Raw genomic sequence first — 20,728 nt, 5'->3', positions numbered from 1 at the left:
ATAGAGATCCATTTCACTTGAAGTTGGTGTCAGCGCCACTTGCTTACTGTACAAACTTTGGAACGAACCCTATTGTTCTGAACAACGAGCAGTACCACCGTTGCCACTCGCTGGTCAGGATCGGAGCGCCGCTTGCTAATGCGGTTCGTACGGGAGCGATTAAGCTGCAAATGGGGGAGAAGTGCATTCGCCCTAATTTGAATTTCACCGGCAATGTTGCAGTAAGACTAGCAAATCGATGTGGATAATTGTGCTAGAGTAGTTAAATAGATTGATTAATTTTATACGTCAACACGTATAAGCTAGTGGACACACACACACACACACACACACACACACACACACACACACACACACACACACACACACACACACACACACATGCACACACACACACACACACACACACACACACACACACACACGCGTATTTCTATTGACATTAGACAACTCTAGTGATGGAATGAGGTTCTCATGGTAACGCATTTGAGGGATCAATACGTTAGACTATTAGTAAATATTCTAAAAATTAATTCCAATTTTTGTAATAGGAATTCAATATATTTTCGAATTTTGGTAACTTATCTGTGCGTGTGCGTGTGTGTGTGTGTGTGTGTGTGTGTGTGTGTGTGTGTGTGTGTGTGTGTGTGTGTGTGTGTGTGTGTGTGTGTGTGTGTGTGTGTGTGTGTGAAAAACTGGCCATTTGTTCTCTTGAGCATTTTTGTTACAGTTGGATAGAGAACTTGTCGCTTGGGACGGTTGCACTGAAGACTGGTATCGCTTCACGTACAGAGCCGATGGAACATTCCAACTTTCAGGTGGGACAAGTAATCCTATCTACTCTCGTAGTATATTGGAACGTCTACATGTCGTAACAAAACAGACAGATAAAGGGCAGACAAATATATACATTCTATACTATAATACGCGAACGCTCGGGAACGCCCACTTCCGTTTGTCCACATGTATGTGTGTCTGTAACCCGCCGTTCGACACGACACCGGTCTCAGATCGTTGCGAAACGCGGCGGGCCGGTCGAGATCGTGAGTCGGAGACGAACGGTCGCGTCGGGTTTCGCCTCGACCGCCTCCGACGGCCCGAGACGAGACTTTGGCGGCCTGAAATCTGTACACAAATGGTAGAGTGCACGCTGCCCCCGCTGCAGTCGGAGTAAATGGGGCTGCTTTTGCGTGCGTGCGTCCGTCCGTGCATGTGTGTACGGAAGTTGCGTCTTCTTCGCGGAAGTGGCGTCATTCTCCACGAATAGATCATACCGTTTAGGTGGATACTATCATACGCCAACCCACGCTTTCGCCTGTCTGGATGGATGTCTGTAATGCGCCGATCGACACGACGCCGGTCTCCGATCTCGTGAAACGCGACGGCCCAGTCGATTTCAGCCGTTCAAGACGAACGGTCGACGTTCTAGAATGAAATGAGCCGGAGTTTGTTTGCTCGGTCAATTAACTAACAGACTATGCGGGTGTGACGTGCGCTCGCCATGCAGCCACTGTACACGCCATCCAGAGTGCAAAATGCGCCGGCTCACCGGGCTGCTTTTGCGTGCGTGCGTGCGTGCGTGCGTGCGTGCGTGCGTGCGTGCGTGCGTGTGTCACGGAAGGTGCGTCTTCTTGCAGAAGTAGCGTACAACGATTGCCACCGCTCAGATTGCCACCGTCCATAGGACGGGTAGTACTAGTATATTATAATTTAGAAAATACAATATAGAGATATTTTAATTGTTAATATTAATAATATTTTATCTGATCTAGAATATCGTTGTCTTGGTCTTGACGACGACGTACCGACTTCGAGAACACGTGTGATGATCAAGACCTGCAATGCAGCTGCAAAGTACATTACATAATATATTTCCATTTATGATATCAATGAGAACTATCGTTTTTTGTGTAACTTTCCTCTTCATTTTAGTATGTATTGTACGTGTAGGTTTGCGTTTGCTTGTTTGTTGTTTATGACAATTGATAATGACGCTTGCATAGTCTGATTTGTGGTTCTTGCTCTTGATTTTGTATCTCTGTTCTTGTTGAGCAGATTCAATTGGAGATCTGATGGAGTCATAGTGTTAAATGACGACAGCTCACTCTGCTGGTCTATTGAAGGACATTCTACTACACCAAGCAATGGAATGAGACTCCAGTTATCAGATAGATGCGATTCCGAGTAATTGAAACACGCTTGCATGCATACACGCACAAGAGTGACAAAAGGAAACACCTGTATACACACAAATATTTTGCAAACTTATTATGCACGCAAGCACGCAGTCACACACACGTATGCACAAGCACATACACCAACACACAGACGCTCACAAACACACACACACACACACACACACACACACACACACACACACACACACACACACACACACACACACACACAAACGTTGCGTACGCTTAAATGGATGCGAACCTCCTTGTTGTGTTTCAATTTACTAGATCCAACGCAGTGTCTCAGTTCAGAATGTTCAGCAACGTGATGGAGAGCAGTTGTGGTAAAACTGAGGCAGCTGAAGGCGTCGGTATCTATAATGGCTGTAATCGAAAGTCCTTAACAGCCGGACGGTGAGCTGCATTATTTAATCACAATCTCAGTTTTTGGATTATAACTTTTGATTTGTAAGTTTGTTTTACTGCATTACGTATTTTTAATTTTTAATTGTTTAATTTTTTTTTTATTGTTTAATATTTATTATTTATTATTTTGTCTTAAATTGTTATATATTAATTTATTATACATTTAAATGTTTTTAAAAATTTTTTAATTTTTGTTTATTGTACATTTAAATTGTATTTTATTGTTTAATTTTTATTCAAAATTTTAATTTTTATGTTTTGTTTAATTTTATTTATTATTAATAGATTTTAAATTTTATTAATTTTGTTAAAGTTTATTATCGACATTAAATTGTATATTTTTGTTTAAGTATTATTTAAAATATTTAATTTATTTTAAATTTTACATTTGAATGTTTATTTATTTTCAATATATTTTTAAATTTCATTATTTTTTAAATTTTATTAAATTATTTTATTTCTAATTTAAATTGAATTTTATAGTTTAACTCTTATTTACAATTTTTTGTTTTATTTCTAATTTTATTTTATTAATCTATTTTAAAGTTTTTAATTTTATTAATTTTATTTTATTTATTTCTATATATTTTTTTATTGCGTAATAAAGTGTTTATTTCTTATTTTATTTACTTTTTTACATCCAACTCTAAGCATTCAGCACGTCAATTTTGCTTGTTTCTGTTGCAGCATGACTTCCGATAATTTGATATTTAAGCGAGCAGCTGTGTGGGTCTATGGCAAGCCCAAGTGTCACCCAACGACTTCCAGTGGATGCAATGCTCGTATTGGTTGCTGCACATGCTATCACGGATACTTTGGCGCCGCATGTGAGTATCAATGTCCGGATGGACGATATGGAAGAGACTGCAAAGATACTTGCCAATGCAAGAACGGAGCTTTGGTGGGTGGAAAATATTTGGCAATAACGTATTGTAGCATGCATATTTGGATAAATACTTTTTATTGGACTGGAGGAATGCATTTGTTAATATATTAGATTGTTGTATTGGAGGTATGCAGATCGTCACATAAATAGATATTTAACATATTATGGTAATTGTGGTAATGGTGTTTGGGTACTATACAATTTTGAATGCGTATCTGTGTTGCAGTGCTCGCACATTAATGGTTCGTGCACGTGTGCGGCTGGTTATAGAGGCAGGCTCTGTGATTCTTTATGTGCGCCTGGATACTATGGAGTTGGATGTCAGAAGGTTGGTCTAGTGGTAGCAAAGTCCTCTGCTTATTTGCATATTTCTCTTGCACAACAAATACTCACAAGCAAACAAACAGATAAATAAACAGAGAAATACGCACACGCACAAACAAGCAAACAAACAAATATACACAAACAAACCAAACAAACAAACAAACTAACAAAAACAAACACACAAATGCACACACGTTTACAACAAACAAAGAAACAAACAAATACACAAACAATTAAACAAACAACGAAAGACACACGCACACAAAAAACAAATGCACTCGTAAACGAGCAAGCAAACAAATATATAATGATACAAACTCGCAAAAACACGCAAATAAAGAAACAAAACTGCATACACAAACAAACAAAAAAACGAATGCACACTCAAACAAACAAATAAATGCGCTCACATGCAAACAAAGAACTATCAAACACACACACACACACACACACACACACACACACACACACACACACACACACACACACACACACACACGCACATAAACAAACATGCCCACATAGACGAACAAACAAATTAATACACAAAAACAAAAACATCTAACAAACAAACTAACATACAAACTAATACATACACACACAAAAAAAAATAGACACGAACAAGCAAATAGATACACACACGTACACGCATAAAAACAACAAAAAGACACACAAACAAACAAACAAACAACCATCAAATACATATACGAACAAACAAATAAATAGCCACACAAGCAAACAAACAAATACACACATTTACACACGCAAAAGACACACTCACACGTACACACACACACACACACGCACACGCACGCACGCACACACACACACACACACACACACACACACACACACACACACGCACACACACACAACACACACACACACACACACACACACACACACACACACACACTCACACACACACACACACACACACACACACACACACACACACACATACACACACACACACACACACACACACACACACACACACACACACACACACACACACACAAAGACACACGCACACGCACACGCACTTGCTCGTACACGTCGTCTTTCTTTGAAGTTTCACTAACTGTTTACGATCCATTTTAGTGCAATTGTCCAACCAAAACTTCAGCCTGTAACCCGTTTACCGGACAGTGTGCTTGTTTCGCCGGATATGGTGGTGAGCGTTGTGTCCAGCGGTGTGGCGTCGGAAAGTACGAAAACACTTGGGGACCACAATGTGCCAACAATTGTACTTGTGTCAATGGAACGTAAGATGCTGTCTGTTGCTTAGTCTGCCAGATATGATGTGTGTTTGCCAGCACATCTATTTGTTCGCTTGTCGTTACGTAACTTAATATGTTTTACTTTTCTTTTTGGCTATACAGTAACTTGTTTGTTGGGTGCTAAAGGATTTGTTTGTATTGTTATTTTTAGTTTTTCTTTGTTTGTTGTAGGTCTTTGCGTAAAGTTGTCTGTCTGCGTGTTTGTCTAGCTTGTTTTTTGTTTGTTTTTGTTTGCTTATTTGTTTGGTTTTGTTTGCTTGTTTGCATGTTTGCTGTCTATTTCTGTTTACTACTTTGTCTGCTTTCATATTTTTCCGTTTTCTGACTTTATCTATCTGACTCTAGATCTACTTGTTTGTGTGTCTGCCTTATGTGTTAGTTCGTATTTTGTCTTGTCTTTTCCTAGTGGTGTGTGTTTGTGTGTGTGTGTGTGTGTGTGTGTGTGTGTGTGCACGCGCGCGCGGGCAGACGTGAGTGCGTGTATGGGTGTGTTTTTTTGTTAGTGCTTCGAAAATTGTTTTGTAATGTTGTGGTAATGGATCTACACCTGTCTGTCTCTCTCTTATCTAACGTACATCTAAACAATGCTTTGCAATTGTCCAAGTCTATGATTACATATTGAATAAATAATTTATAAAGGCAGATAGTTTGGTTTTGGCGCAAGAAAACATGATCAAATCATCTGCCATTTTCGCCCGGAAGTATGACTCGCGGAAGGGGGTCTGGCTAGGCGAGACTAAATTGTGCTAATAACGAAATTTGATTGTCTCTAGATGCGATCCTTTGACGGGCAAGTGTACATGTGACGTAGGCTACGCCGGGCAGAACTGCAACAATCCTTGTTCAGAGTGAGTCGCCTGCATTAATTAAACTGTTATTCTATTTGGCAAAATGTTCTATTTATGTCTTCTTCCATTTTTGTTTGTTTGTTTGAAAACATTTCTATTTATCTGTTCTTTTGTTTGGTTATTAAAAATTTTTGCTTATCAGTTTGTTTGTTTGTTTGTTTGTACACATTTCTGTTTATCTGTTTTTACACATTTTAGCTTATCAATTTGTTTGTTTCTTGGTTTATTTGTTTGTGCATGTTTTTCTTTATTTTTTTTATTTCCTGTTTGTACAATTTTTTTTTAGTTTTTTTTGTCTCTTTGTTTGTTGGCTTGTACATATTTCTGTTTATCAGTTTGTTTATTTGCTTGTACTTATTTTTTCTGTCTGTTTGTTTGTGTACATATTTGTCTCTCTGTTTGTTTGCTGTTTGTACATATTTTCAATTATTAGTTCGTCTATTTGCTTACACACATTTATGAATATTTGTTTGTTTGTTGGCCTGTACAAATTTTTGTTTATCTGTTTGTTTGTTTGTACACATTTATGTTTCTCTGTTTGTTTGTTTGGTTTCTGCATTTTTTGTTTTTTAGTTTGCTTGTTCGTTTGTTTGTGTCTTTGTTTCTTTGTTTGCTTTTACACATTTTCTCTTTTTCGTTTGTTCGCAGAGGATTTTTTGGTAAAGACTGTCTGGTACTTTGCAACTGTAACGAGAGAGGTTCGTGTCACCACATTACCGGAAAATGTTCTTGCCGACCTGGATATATAGATCAACACTGTTTGACGACGTGTGACTCGATTCACTGCGGACTAGGTTGCAACCAGGTAAGACGTCTTACTGAGTGGCATACTGTCATTTGTTATTGTCTTTGGTTGTTGCTTTACAGTTGTGTAAGTGTTTACATGGAACGTGTGATCCGTTCGCATGTGATTGCAATTGTAAGTTGGGATACATAGGTGAGTGTTTGTAGTCGGGTTTGTTTGTTCATATATTTGTCTCGTTTTGAAATGATATGATATATTTATGTCGCACCTAAAACGGTATAGTTCCCTCTTGGGACAAACATAAAAACAACTAAGACATAAGACGTACAGCTAACAGACTACAAAATATACCAGTTACAACAGACAGCACAGACTACAATATATCTACATCATTACTACATGCAACATTTTAACTACAGCTCATGTAAATAAACCTCTCACCAGATAGATAACCGACTGTCCTGCTCTACGTAAATATTTAAGCCTCATGTCTTTAGCTGTTGTCATAGCTTTTTTGAAATTATCCTTCAGCTTATCATAAATGGATTTATATTTCCTCATCCCAAGCCCGCGTCTGAGGCCCATTTGAAATGCTTGATTAACTATGCATGATACAGCAGATCTATCATAATCTCAAAGATGAGAACCAAATGCCAGTACCGGAAAAAGTTTCATGTCACAATTTTTAACCATACTTTGTCAGATCTAAATACATCATCGATTTGTCTCAGAACGGTATTTACCGCTTCAAAGAATTTTCTAATTCTGGCCTCCACCATATGTCGAGCTTGTAGAAATAAATCCATACTCACGCCTAAATGCGATATGATTGATTTGAATGGTAGAATGCAACCATCAATTGCCAACTGGAGATAAAAAATTAGATCCTCCGATTCCTGACGAACAAAGTAACAAAGCTTTCTTGCTGTTGAATTCTTAGTTTCAAATGACGTACATATGTCATTCATTCTCTGTGTCCCATTCACAGTAGGGGAAATCAAAGGTACATCATCAGCATTAGCCAGACAGCCAACAAATGCAGGACCCAGCCCAGCACCATATTCACAATTCTTTAGCCTTACTAGTAAATCCTCAGTATAAATATCAAAGAAGGACGGAAAAAGAACACTTCCCTGTCGGACACCGTTACCGTCAGTAAACTTGTCTGACAACTGGGTTTTCCACTTGACATGCATGGTTTGCTTCTCATACCACACCGACAACAACCTTACAAAGCACACTGGCACTCCCATTTCCAATAAAATTTGTTTGCTTGATGGTTTGTTTATCGATTAGTCTGTTCGTTTTTAGTTTGTCTGTCTCTCTGTTTATAAGTTTGTCTGTCTTTCTGTCGGTCTGTCTATCTGTCTGTTAGTTTCTCTCTCTCTCTCTCTCTCTCTCTCTCTCTCTTTCTCTTTCTCTCTCTCTATTAGTTTGTCTGTCTCTCTTTCTGTGAGTTTTTCTTTCTCTCTGTCCGTTAGTTTGTCTGTCCCTGTGTCGGTCTGTATTTTGTCTGTTAGTTTGACTGTCTCCCTGTCTGTTATTTTGTCTGTATCTGTCTGTTATTTTGTCTGTCTCTGTGTCGGTCTTTCTCTGTTATTTTGTCTGTCTCTCTGTCGATCTTTCTCTGTTAGTTTGTCTGTCTTTCTGTCTGTTAGTTTGTCTCTCTCTCTGTCCGTCTGTCTTTCTGTCTGTTAGTTTTTCTGTCTTCATGTCTGTTAGCTTGCCCGTCTTTCTCTCTGTTAGTTTGCCCGTCTCTTTGTCTGTTAGTATCTCTCTCTCTCTCTCTCTCTCTCTCTCTCTCTCTCTCTCTCTCTCTCTCTCTCCTCTCTCTCTCTCTCTCTCTCTCTCTCTCATATATTTGAAATAAATCTTCAACGTAGATACAGAATATGATCTAGAACCATCAAGACAGTTGCTAAGCAAACTACCATACGCTATGTAGACACAAATACAACCTCTACTCTACATCAACACTAACACGCAAGAATTGAACTAATTTACGTAAAATCGATACTGTAATGTCTTTCTTCGATATTGTTTATCGAATTAGGATCTATTGGAGTCTGTCCTACAATTGCTCTCTCTCTCTCTCTCTGTTAGTTTGCCTATCTCTCTGTCGGTCTGTCTTTATGCCTGTTAGTTCTCCTCTTTCTCTGTCTGTTAGTTTCTCTGTCTCTCTGTCTGCTTGTTTGGCTGTCTCTCTTTCTGTTAGTTTGTCTGTCTTTCCGTCTGTTATTTCGTTTGTCTCTGTGTTTGTTCGTTTAACTGTCTGTGAGTTTTGGTCGTTCGGTCTCTCTGTTTGTTTTCTGTTTGTCCTTAGTCAGTCTGTTTATCTTTTCGTCTGTCTGTCTCTCTGTCGTTCTGTCTGTCTGTCTGTTTGTCTGTCAATGGTAGTCTATTTTCAAACATGAACTATGGTACAATAGCAAATAGAGCTAGTTACGAGTCCATACAGATTTCAAGTTCTATAAGATTATAAGGACATAAAGTCCTTGTTAGACATAAAGTATGTCTTTCTATCTGTTTGTCTGTCTGTCTGTCTGTCTGTCTGTCTGTCTGTCTATCCATTGTAGTATAATTTCAAACATCGAAACTATTACAGGCTAGAGGAGCTAGTACAGCCACGTCTAAAGTAAAATATTTGAAAGTTTTGTTCTCTGCATAAACTACACTTAAAAAAACATATATGATATATGGACCGTATTGGTCCACGTTTCTTCTCTATTATTACAGATAACACTTCTTATTTGCCACTTCTCAGCACCCCCTCTACCTTGCGATAGATAACTTTCGCATTGCATTTTTGCAACTGAACTGAAATGCGTTGTCTCCACTGCAGCAAAAACTCCGCCCTGTTCAGTCTTCCCAAGTCGTCTGTAGATCTGAGGGATAATTGTTGTAGATAACATTCTGATTCCTTGCCCCATCTTCCAAAATGCTCCAGGACTAAAGGGACAATGGTGAACGATTCTCCCCCAGGAAGGAGTTGTTTGTAATATTTGGTCAGCTTCTTCTCTTCTCTCTTTAGTGCTGCAGCTCCATCTGTGTGTGCTGCACTGCTGACGATTTCGGAGCTCCATGGGTGCGCCAGTGAGATGTCCAGGTCCACATTAGACCCAGAGCCACAGTCAAAAACAGAGATATCCGGGCGGTCATTTGAGTTTGAGTACCTGTTTCTAGGTTCCCGTCGGTGGTGTATATGGAGATCTCTCAAACAATCTGCCCACACTGCAGCTACGGACTCGTGGGACCAGACAGGCCCACCACCCCATTTACATGTCAAGAAATGATAGCCAGATCCATCAAGGGAGACACCGCAATCACATCTTTGGATATATCCTTTGAAGGGCATAGACAATCCCAACCTCATGCAGGCCGCCAAGCGAAAATCGCGGGATTCTAGTGCGAGCTTCTGCGAAGTTGGTATCGTATTTATCCATGCCCCTGCCCCTTTGCCTTGCAAAGACCGAAGTCTTGCTGCCTCTCTATCGCATGAGCTTATCATAATCATGTCAGTGATGGCAGTGCTGGCTAAATCCTGTGTCAGTTTTCTTTGTAGTTTACTTTTATTCCGTAGCATATCTTCCAGTTGTTTGTCAGAAGGCACTGCCTCACGAAGAGCTTGAGCTATAGAACCTCTCTGGGGATCACCGTGGTCACCGTGGACAACATTATCAAGAATTTGATTCAGACTTGAAAAATAGTTTGGCAACTCTTTGATGCTGTGGGCCCACGATGAGACAAACGCACATTGAGAGAGCGATACTAGTGGTGTCATGCCAAATCCACCTACTCTGATTGGCAGGGAAGCCTGAGCCCAAGGTTTATCTCCAATATTTTCGTAGCCCACCAAAAGAGTGAATGTCTTCCTGGTTAGTGAGTCGTGGATTCTGGCCGCTGGAAGTAATAATGCAGGCGACACTGTTCGAGCAAGATGGTTGAGTCGAGGTACATGGCAATATCGCAGCAACAACATCGCACTCTGAACATCCCCTAGATCTACTAGCTTATCACATAGCTGGCTGCCTGATTTAGCAGTGTCATCACAAGAAGCAAAAATGAAATCATCCCTGCCTATTGGGGTCCCAAGAATCACTGTGCCATCAGATGTGACTGGGATAGACGAGGCTGTGTTACTTGACAGGCATGGTGAGTCTAAACCAGAATAGATCTTGCATTTATGATTGGCAATTGAAAGGCCAATGGCTTCAAATGCAGGTCGTAGTTCATCTAAAGCAGATAGGACATCTTGGGGCAAACCAACCATGAAGACATCATCAAGGTAAGCCAAAACTCTGATAGAGGGGTTTGAATTCTGCAGATCACTCAAGATTGGATGTATTGCTGTCGAGAAAAGTGCGGGGCCCAGGGGATCACCCTGATGAATCCCTTCCTCGGACTGGATGATGACTGGAGAACCCCCTTGCTGAAAAAGTAGAGAACTAGGTTTAGAATACATTTGAGAGACATGATGTAAAATGTCAGGGTGTCTTGAGGACACTTGCTCTAGCAGATGCTGTCTGTGTACAGAGTTGAAGGCATTCTTGACATCTGTCTTCACAAAGATCCTATCACAGTCTTCCTCCAAAAGCAGTTGTACATGGTGCACAAGCATCTCTAAACCCCCGTCAGTAGCCACACCATGCTGTAGGGGATGGAAAAAGTTGGCAAAATCACTTCTTTTCTGCATGCACATTGCTTTGGCAGTGAGACGCCGCAGGGTTTCGCCTATTGCAATTGGCCTTACATCCCCATTAGGTTTTGGTAAAGCGATGAGACGTGATGATGACAAAAGTGATGTCACTGGATCAGGTAAGTTTCCCTGAGCGATACAAGAGCAAGCAAAATAAAGGCAATCAGCTAGCTCTTCATTCTCAAGTAGGACACGGAAATGTTCGTACCGCCAACCTGACGGCCCTGTACCTGATCCGTTTGGAGAACTTTGAATTGCTTTGAAGAGTTGACTCCTACTCAAAGATATCTGGTCACTGGTACATTTTCTCTGAGAAATCTCTTTCTTGCTCTTCGGGTGTTTATCAGAAAGCTTCTTGACTGTTTGAGATGTTGGAGGAGCCAGGCCTGAGCTCATGAGAACTCTAGATGCTCGAGAAAGCTCTCCACACCTTATTAGCCTCAAAGCTGCTTTTCGTGTCTCTAATCGATTGTCTACGGTTGTCTTAGATGGCTGAGACTCATTAAACTTAGCCAAACTGCCCCATTCAAAATTTAGGAACTGATGGTAAAGAGACTTCACTTGTTTCGAACTAGCTCTTCCACCTCTAGAGAGGGGAGACAGCAGCATTCTTGGAAGCAAAAAGAACAGTTTCCAAGGTGACTCATCCAAAGGATTGTCTCTTATTTGGCGCATAACATATAGGCAGCATTCCTGAAACAAGGCTTTTGAACCTGATTTGATAGTATTGATTGTTCGTGGTGGCGATGCCCGAAGAATTGTTTCCACGGAAAGGTCCCGTATAAACTGCCACGCCTGTGAAGGCACAGTGCATGGTTCGTGTACACTTGGAGGAACCTGAGATGAGACGATGGGACAGTGACTTCTTGCATTCACGACAGCGGGCGTCACAACCGAATTGCTTTCGGCACCTTCGGAGGCTTCCGCACCTGGGGGGCGGGGGTGGGGATTCGAATCTCCCGACGGCCGTTGTGAAGACTTTGAGGTTAGAGAAGACCTTGCTGATTTCCTACACTGGTTAGAATGTTGATTCAGCTTTAGAAACCACTGCCGACAGTCTTGACAGCGATGTAGGTTCAGACGAGAGACAAACTCTGCAGGGACGTCATCTGAGTCATGAGTTTGACGAACATGACAGAGAAGACGCTGCAGTTTTCCAGACACATGACACGACGGAAACGGACAGTTTTCTTTGTCATCAGCCATATTGTAATGGCAAATAGCTTGTAGGTACACTCAAACTAGCGAGAAACAAAACAACTGCCGCTGCCACGTAACATCCGGGGTCTGTCTATCTGTCTGTCTGTCCAGTAAATATATTTGAAACATAAATCTAGCAACATACAATATGTAACTACGAGTCAAATGATACAGAATCACTTAGAGACTACAGATATCAACTACAGAACCAACTGAGAACTAAACATTACGATTTCTAACTGCTAAAGAACCCAAAGAGGGTCCAATTGTTACAACACTAATTATTGGAGATGAAAGCGGGTTGTTTTTGCGTGGACTGTCTGTCTATCTGCCTGTTTGTCTTTTCTGTCTGTTTGTCTGTCTGTCTGTCTCTCTGTCTGTCTGTCCGTCCGTCCGTCCGTGAGTCTCTCTGTCTTTCTGTCGGTCGGTCTGTCAATATATATATATATATATATATATATATATATATATATATATATATATATATTTAAAATTTCAGCACTATTACATTCTAAATGGTTCCAGCAAGGAAAAGGAAGACATGCTACAACAATGTCAGTCTGTCTGACTGTCTGTCTGTCTGTCTGTCCGTCCGTCCGTCCGTCCGTTCGTCCGTCTGTTTGTCTGTCTGTCTCTTTTCGTTCTGTCTGTGTGTCCGTTTGTTTGTTTGTTTTTCTGTCTGTCTGTTTGTCTGTCTGTCTGTCTCTTTTCGGCGTCTCGGTGTGTCGGTTTTTTGTTTGTGTTTCTGTCTCTTTATCTACATCTTTGCTTCTTTGTTTGTCTGCTTGTCTGACTGTCTCTCTTTCTGTGTGTTATTTTTCGTTCAGTCTTCTTTCTATCTGTACGTGACATTGTCGGTCAGTTGAATCACTGTTTGCATTTTTACCGTTTGTATGTATATATGTTGATGTATTCATTTAGTGGACTATTGCTACATATCCTATTTTATTATTTGTTTAGTCTCTTTACGATATCTTTACGTTTTGCGTATATATTCAGTATTTAACCATAGATTATTTTTGTCAGTTAGGTTTGACACTGGTTGGCGTAACTTATAGTTATAGATGGCAGTATAGTTTGAATGTGTGCATGCGTGCTTGCGTAGCAAATTTGTGCTTTGTATTTGTGTGTGCGTTGTGTGTGCGTTGTGTGTGTGTGTGTGTGTGTGTGTGTGTGTGTGTGTGTGTGTGTGTGTGTGTGTGTGTGTGTGTGTGTGTGTGTGTGTGTGTGTGTGTGTGAGTGAGTGCACACATTACTTATACTACTCACATCTTCGTTTTCTAGGAAAACGATGCGACCAGAAATGCAGCTCTGGAATGTACGGCCAAGACTGCAAAAGCAACTGTCTCTGCCATAACCTAGCCAAGTGTGATCACGTCACAGGCGCATGTACTTGCCCCGTCGGCTTGACAGGAACCTTCTGCAATACCAGTAATTACTCATTTCAATCTATTACAGTTACTTACATTCAGAGCGTATTGCATTTATTTAAACTAAATATCTCAACGCATGCATCATTTTGACCACAACAGTTTAAAACCAGAAGTCAAACATTTGGAAATTTTGGATACAGTGTACAGAAGTTAGTATATTTTTACAAGTGTTAGTTTTCCAAACATTATTCACTTAATCTTTCAATTTTTTGCGTTTTGTTTGTATTTTTCTTTTGGACGAATATGACAAATATTCCAATCTATGACGTCATAGTGGTTTTCCTTTTTAAAAAAATTGAAAGAAATTGTTATTTTAAGTAGATTATGACTAAAGCATGTCTAAGTTCCTTTCAGTTAATGGCAAAATCGTATTAACAAGAGTCAGTTGTTGAGCTGCTCTAACGTCTTTGTTTAGTGGTAAAAGTAGCGCGCAATTCAAGCTTCAGAATTCTACCATTAGAAATAAATCAAAATAGGAGGAGTTCGTCCCTTTGTTTAGAACAGAAACTTTTCAGTAAACATAAGTTTATATTATTTTCTTAATAATTTCGTGGGCATTCAATTTTGGGTATAGTCACGTGCAGAGAGTTGCGATGGTCTGTATAACTGTAATTATGTTCTATAAACAGATGTTGGACAGACAAGGGTTCATTAGTAATATTCGAAAAAAACTTGTTTACATATTACACCAAATTTGATTACATTTTTGTTTATATTTGATTTTACTTTATTGGTTTTATGTCAACTGACAAATTGAGCGTTGTTATTTTGAACTCCAATTCTCGATGTGTTGTACTAACTTTTCTATTTATTTTGTCTTAAGCTTGTCCTGAAGGAAAATGGGGTGCCAATTGTCTCCATTCCTGTAGCTGTGCTCATGGTAACTGTGATCCTATGGATGGTACGTGCACATGCGATTTCGGATATAAAGTGAGTGACGAGAATATGATAGAATGATGATAAAGTTAGTGGTGTCAACGATGCTGTGTAAAGGGACAGAAATGTGATACGCAATGTTCGTCTGGTACATTTGGTCTGGATTGTGTCGAGGTTAGATGATCAGGCCCTTTATAATAGAACTATTGAGTTGAAGGATATATTTAGATTAATACATGATTAAGGTTGATTCACACTGAGCACGTAACGTAACGTATTATCAACGTACGACGATATACATAATGTAACGTAACGTAACATAACATGCCATTTAAATAACATTTACATTGATCTCCTCGCATACGGTCAGTGTCCCGTACATAACGTCATGCAAAGCTTCCGTCACACACAAGCAGAGGAAACGTCGTCTCGTTATGCGTCTTCTGTGGCAATAGCTTTTCAAGCATTCTCTTTTAGCAAAACTTCTAGCTTTACTTGGCTCATAATTCCTGAATTTTAGTGTACCAGATTAGCTACTTGGCTTTCAACGCTGGCTGCAAGTACATCCCTTGTTTAGATGCATTTACTGTCAGTCTACGGAACCATCTCGCGCGTTATCTTTCAAAACAAGACCCGGATTATCTGCATCTCGTTGTGTTACAATGTCCCGTATTCGGGTGCTTAATATGTCAACTACTTTACTGATAATCTGTTTAGTCACCAGACCTTTTACTTCTCCATTGTCGCAACGTGTAGTCAAAAAAAGGTTTGGAGCATGAATTCAACGATAGGTAGGATGCAACTGAGAACGAGTTTTCGTAGGAGAGGGACTGAAGTAGACGCGCTTTGATGCTGTCACCGCCATGGCGCCTCACTTAAGTACATTCACAGTAAGTAAATTCACTACGAAGTACGGGCGCTTGTGTATAAATCTTCAGGCTTTCAGGTGTGCGTTGATTCTTTTGGAGGCGATTTATTGTCGTTTAGTGTCTAGACAAGACGATTTATGTCTAGATGGTTTAGCGCCAATCTGGTCCGGGGTCAACTTTTGAACCTCCTGTGCATTTACCTCCACCGCTAGAAGGCAATTTGTTTTCCTCATGCTATTTCATTGATAATTTTCTTTTCACTTTACAAGAGCAGCACCAAACCGTTGCTTGTGAGGGTGTCTATCGGTTGCATGAAATACAAGTTTCGTCGACTTGGGTCAGCCCTTGTGACACAGCATGCGGGGCTGATGGCGTAGTAGGCGGGACTTAGGCTTTTGAGCTTTGCCAGATGCGTAGCCGTACTCATTGCTCAGTGTATTTCAGTCAGTAAACGTTGTACAAGCACTTTGACAAGTTGCACAACGTTGTACAAGCACATTTACTCTATTACATCTGTAGCTAAACGTTCTTACGTCGGGAAGACAACGTCGAACACCTAGAGGGGTTCTTGTCGTGAAATCTTGCCATGGCAATGTAAGTAATCCAGCGTGAGCATTCACATTTGACAACAGCTATAAAATCAAGACAACCGATAGTTTTCGCTGATCTATTGCAATTTGGCATTATCCGGGTACTTTTGAAAGATAGACTACGTTGTTGTTCCGTAGACTGTTTTTGACACTGAATGCTATCGACCCTGCCTTAGGTAACGCCAATGTTATGATCCGCCTAAAGTCGTGAGGTGTCTCCGTTCTTTACTGCATGTCAGATCTCGGACTTTTGAGTCTATAGGAACAGACACATTTACCACAATTGTGGCAGTCTAGCAAATGGTAGCAAATTGTTGTGCTTGTTCTATATGACGAAGAAAGTAAAGATACTTTTATTGGAAATCTCTTTTATACGCGTCACCATAAAGAGTGGTCGTCATGATTGCAAAGTCCAGTTTCGTAGCAACCTCCAGTTTCGTAGCAAACCTCCATCACTTTACGACGTCTTTTCGATCTCGGTTATTGGTAAGCTGAGACGTATGTCTGTTGCGTGCTGAAGTACCGGCCATGTTACACTAAAATATTTAAGGTGCTGTAGTGCCTAAAACGAGGTCTTTAGAATTTTCTTCAAGTTGAGCCTTAAAAAACTAAATTCAAATGCACTTGAAAAACCAATGATACATAGAGTTATGCAGTTGTCTGTCATAAGTGAGTACTGGCCAAAGCGTCTACTTTCATATTCAATCGCTAGCGTCGCAGATTGATTTTTGTGACACACCCAAAACTCAGAGAAAGCGTTATATTGCGTTACGAGCTGAGTGTAAATCATACAGCCTTTAGTCTTCCGGTACTGTTAAAGTACCGCCTTTCAGATTTTCAATCTAAATAATTTGCAGTCTGCAAATACGGCTGGTCTCACCTGTTTGACTGTAACTGCACCTCTGTCTGCATACAAGCTCAAATGAATTCATTGCTTCCTTCCCAATATATACAAAAACTGATTCAACTGGCCCATCTTTTTCACCACTGTTTCGACATTCGTTTGAACCGTTCGAACAATGACCCCTGTTTACTATTTCCGTAAGGCACATGCATTCAGCACTGCGCGGATTAGTGACCTGACGTCCAGTTAGAAATCTGGCCCTCCGAATTACGAATGGGACGACAGCTTAAGTATAACTCGTTGACTGTTTCGAAAGTCTATTAATTAAAGTTGTTTAAATATCGATTGACTAAATAGAGGCTGCGACTTCGCTTTTAATCTTTTGGCTCTAATGTTTGAGCATAACAGCTGCTATACTTGCTGCGCATCTCTTACTGTGATACTATCGTTAATTAACTACAAATTCTGTTTGTTTGTTTGTTATTTATTGTTTATTTACCAAAGTAAAGCGATTCATGCGGATAGCCGCAGCATGAGATGAAAGATCAGACTTACAGTCTCCATCGTTCTCTCTGTAAATAAACAGCAAACAAACAAACAAATAGATTCGGTATGTTAAACAGTAGTATTAGAGTTAAATGGATATCGAATTTAGCAGCTGTCTATAAAGTCAAATGTATATGTTTTGTGGTGTAACGCTCTAAATCAATAAGCGTTGTTCATGACCAAATAACTGCACTTTTATATAATTAATAAGAGCGTAGGATGTAGCGCACGTTACTAGATAGACGTACAAGTGCTGCAATCAGTAAAACTATATTAATGATTATTTTTTAATCGCCTATATTTAAAAAAACAGAAGTTGGTTTTATTAAGCGTCTGGTGAAAGTGGATTGTCTAAACCGGTCCGTCGGTCTAGACGCTACTTCCATAAATTTGTAGAGACAAACGATTTGTATGGCATGATAATGATTGTATTATAATTGTACTGTATAATGCATTGCGTTATCTTATAATATTATTTGGTGTATAGAGATTGAATTTTGAACTGAGCAAACTTTTCTTTTAGATTTGCAACTGCTCTACGTATGTCAACACTCAAGTCTGCGATGTGAAAAATGGAGTTTGTATATGTCAAAATGTATTAGCTAATGTCACTTATAAGTATGCACTTTTATAGGTTTACTGATCTCTCTGTTGTTCTTGTTTTTATACTTTCATCGACAGGGATATTTTGGAGCGAGATGCAACAATACTTGTCCACTGGGAAAGTGGGGACCATCTTGTCGGCACACGTGTTCATGTCAGAACTTGGGTACTTGTGATCAGGATGACGGAAGCTGTCAATGCACACCCGGGTATACAGGAAAACTATGCAGCGAGCGTAAGCTTTGTGTGAAAATAGTTTGTTTACGCTTGACTAGAATTTTTGACTTTTCAATAAACATTTGGACATTCCCCTACAGAAAAGGGATGTTTGTATGTTTAAGTTATTAAATTATTTAGTGGTTTAGCAATTATTTTGCTATACATACCTACTTCCTTTGTGGAACAATCCATGCCCGTACGCAGAGAGAGTTTGAGGGGTTTGTACAAACCCCCTGCAGCAGGTAGAGATCATCATCTTCGGCTACATATATGGAAATTAAAAGAAAATACGAGGACAGCAATCTCATTAAGATACGACATCCACATGATGGCAACTATTTAAAGCTTACTATTATCTTTATACATATGAGAAAAGCACAGTTCAAGTTTTAGGCATTTACACTTTAGTTCGCCCGTATAATAAAGAGTGTGGTGGTGCTTATGCTCAATCTCGCATATACTCGTTTCACGCAATTCTCGGGATATATATCTAGATATATTTCCTACATCATGTAACTGTATGTAATGTAACTGTGTGAACATATTGTCTCTATACATGTAGTTGCATCATCTTATGCGACAAATTTCAATAGTTTTATGCACTTTTAAACAGAGTAAGCCCAGTGGAAAAGTCCTGCGTACTGTACCTGTGTGCAGAAAAAATGACAAAAACTAGCCTTTTTTACAATCATACAAACACGTTTTCTAATTTATCTATTTTTCTGTTATCAAAAATTGTTTCAAACGGCCTTTTATATATATTTACAGGAGCGGTGAAGCGTAATTTGAGTTGGGGGTTTGAGTTTGAAAGTATCTAGTCAGCACTACACACTGCACATAAACTATAATCAAATAATCTGACAATTACGTAACACTTAAAGCGCCCGTCTTCCAGTCCCTCTAAGTTGAGGGTGACCAAGCCCTTTCATTCCTCATGCAGCTCTGGTGTCCCATTTTTACCTAGTGAACGCTCTCTGTCGTTTCTAATGGCAAACTTGTCTTTGTGATGAAATAATCATTTTATTAGGAACATGGAGTTTGAGGTAAAAATCGTGTTTTCTAGATGGTTGCATAACATTATCTAAAGATTCACTCATTCTCAACGTCTTTAATCTCTTTCTAAAATTTTTTGTCTTACAGCATGCGTGAGTGGAAAGTTTGGTGATAATTGTCAATATACTTGCACTTGCCACAAAGCAAACAGTATGTGCAATCCGGTCGATGGATCGTGCAAGTGTAAACCCGGTTTCTATGGTCACGATTGCGATCGAAATTGTCCGACTGGAACTTGGGGGCTGGATTGCAAGCAGACGTGCAAGTGTGTGAATGGAGTTTGTGATACCGTCAGTGGTCGATGCCGGTGTGATCAAGGATGGAATGGAACTAATTGTGGTCAACAATGTTTGAGTGGAATGTATGGACACCAGTGTGGATGTAAGTGCAGATATTAAATAGAAAGAATGCATCGCTAGGTTACTGTATTAGAGAGATGCATCTCTTAGTACATTACACAAATCAATGGCTACAAATTTGTGGTAGCGACAATGACTACCACTCGATGGTTTGGGGTTCAAACGCCAGTAACGACAGTAAATTCTGAAATATGCCTGTCTTTCTTTCCCATGTTTCTCTACCTTTGTTTATGAGACCATGACTCGTTTCATCCGTTGCGGAGTTTCTGTGGTTTAGCAAACGGTCCGTTGACGATGACATTCATTGCTTTCTGGTTGTCATTGATATCCACTAGGCGTGCTCTATACGAGTTCGCGGTCACCACTATGCCTGAAATCTAATCGTATTGGCTATTTATTGATAACCGTTTGGACTACACAGAAACATGTACCTTGCTGGGCTTACCAGCCGGGTTGGTGGGCGCCTAGATGGGGTAAAGACCCTACATGCCCATTATGGAAGGGCATAACGACACCATTGTCGTCATTTTTGGATTCCAGTGAAGAGCAGGTGGTACCGGCATCATCGTGATAGGCTTGTGGAGACGGACGTCATCACTAAGATGTGGGATGTAACCATCCCTACTAATGGGAAGATCGGTGCCAATTGACATCTGTTTCAGAATTAAGAAGACAAACATTTGTCTTTTTATTAATATCAGTTGTCCTGGTGATGGCAACATTGCCAGGAAACAGACTGAGAAGTTGACAA

General features: G+C 39.9%; 2 protein-coding genes and 1 long non-coding RNA gene across 3 annotated transcripts in view; all 3 read left to right on the top strand.

Annotated features, from left to right (window-relative positions):
* The first annotated feature begins 10 nt into the window (after window positions 1–10).
* LOC134176631 (uncharacterized) lies at window positions 11–1,848 on the top strand. Its single transcript, XR_009969308.1, has 3 exons — window positions 11–221; window positions 731–818; window positions 1,773–1,848. It is a non-coding gene; the product is annotated as an uncharacterized LOC134176631 (long non-coding RNA).
* Window positions 1,849–2,061: 213 nt separating this feature from the next.
* LOC134198273 (multiple epidermal growth factor-like domains protein 11) lies at window positions 2,062–6,819 on the top strand. The gene is made up of 7 exons (XM_062667637.1): window positions 2,062–2,591; window positions 3,291–3,504; window positions 3,716–3,817; window positions 4,918–5,081; window positions 5,870–5,944; window positions 6,739–6,749; window positions 6,812–6,819. The coding sequence occupies exons 1-7, from the start codon at window positions 2,428–2,430 to the stop codon at window positions 6,817–6,819; spliced, it is 738 nt and encodes a 245-aa protein (XP_062523621.1). The 5' UTR covers window positions 2,062–2,427.
* A 36-nt stretch (window positions 6,820–6,855) lies between these two features.
* Window positions 6,856–20,728, top strand: part of LOC134198141 (multiple epidermal growth factor-like domains protein 10) — a 24,272-nt gene continuing 10,399 nt past the window's right edge. Inside the window, exons 1-7 of the mRNA XM_062667479.1 lie at window positions 6,856–6,881; window positions 13,870–14,016; window positions 14,842–14,948; window positions 15,012–15,068; window positions 18,267–18,338; window positions 18,425–18,581; window positions 19,706–19,999. Coding sequence (XP_062523463.1) covers window positions 13,902–14,016; window positions 14,842–14,948; window positions 15,012–15,068; window positions 18,267–18,338; window positions 18,425–18,581; window positions 19,706–19,999 — 802 coding nt within the window. The 5' untranslated portion in view covers window positions 6,856–6,881; window positions 13,870–13,901. The remainder of the gene's footprint in view (window positions 6,882–13,869; window positions 14,017–14,841; window positions 14,949–15,011; window positions 15,069–18,266; window positions 18,339–18,424; window positions 18,582–19,705; window positions 20,000–20,728) is intronic.

This window comes from Corticium candelabrum, chromosome 2, assembly GCF_963422355.1.
Source record: "Corticium candelabrum chromosome 2, ooCorCand1.1, whole genome shotgun sequence".
Taxonomy (NCBI): domain Eukaryota; kingdom Metazoa; phylum Porifera; class Homoscleromorpha; order Homosclerophorida; family Plakinidae; genus Corticium; species Corticium candelabrum.
Note: the sequence above shows the minus strand (reverse complement) of the source record. Positions and strands in the feature narration are given on the sequence as shown.

Coding starts and splice junctions, on each gene's coding strand:
- LOC134198273 (XM_062667637.1), top strand. CDS start 2,428: ATGGATGCGAACCTCCTTGTTGTGTTTCAATTTACTAGATCCAACGCA. Junction 2,592..3,290: donor AAGTCCTTAACAGCCGGACG/GTGAGCTGCATT, acceptor TTTCTGTTGCAG/CATGACTTCCGATAATTTGA. Junction 3,818..4,917: donor ATGGAGTTGGATGTCAGAAG/GTTGGTCTAGTG, acceptor GATCCATTTTAG/TGCAATTGTCCAACCAAAAC.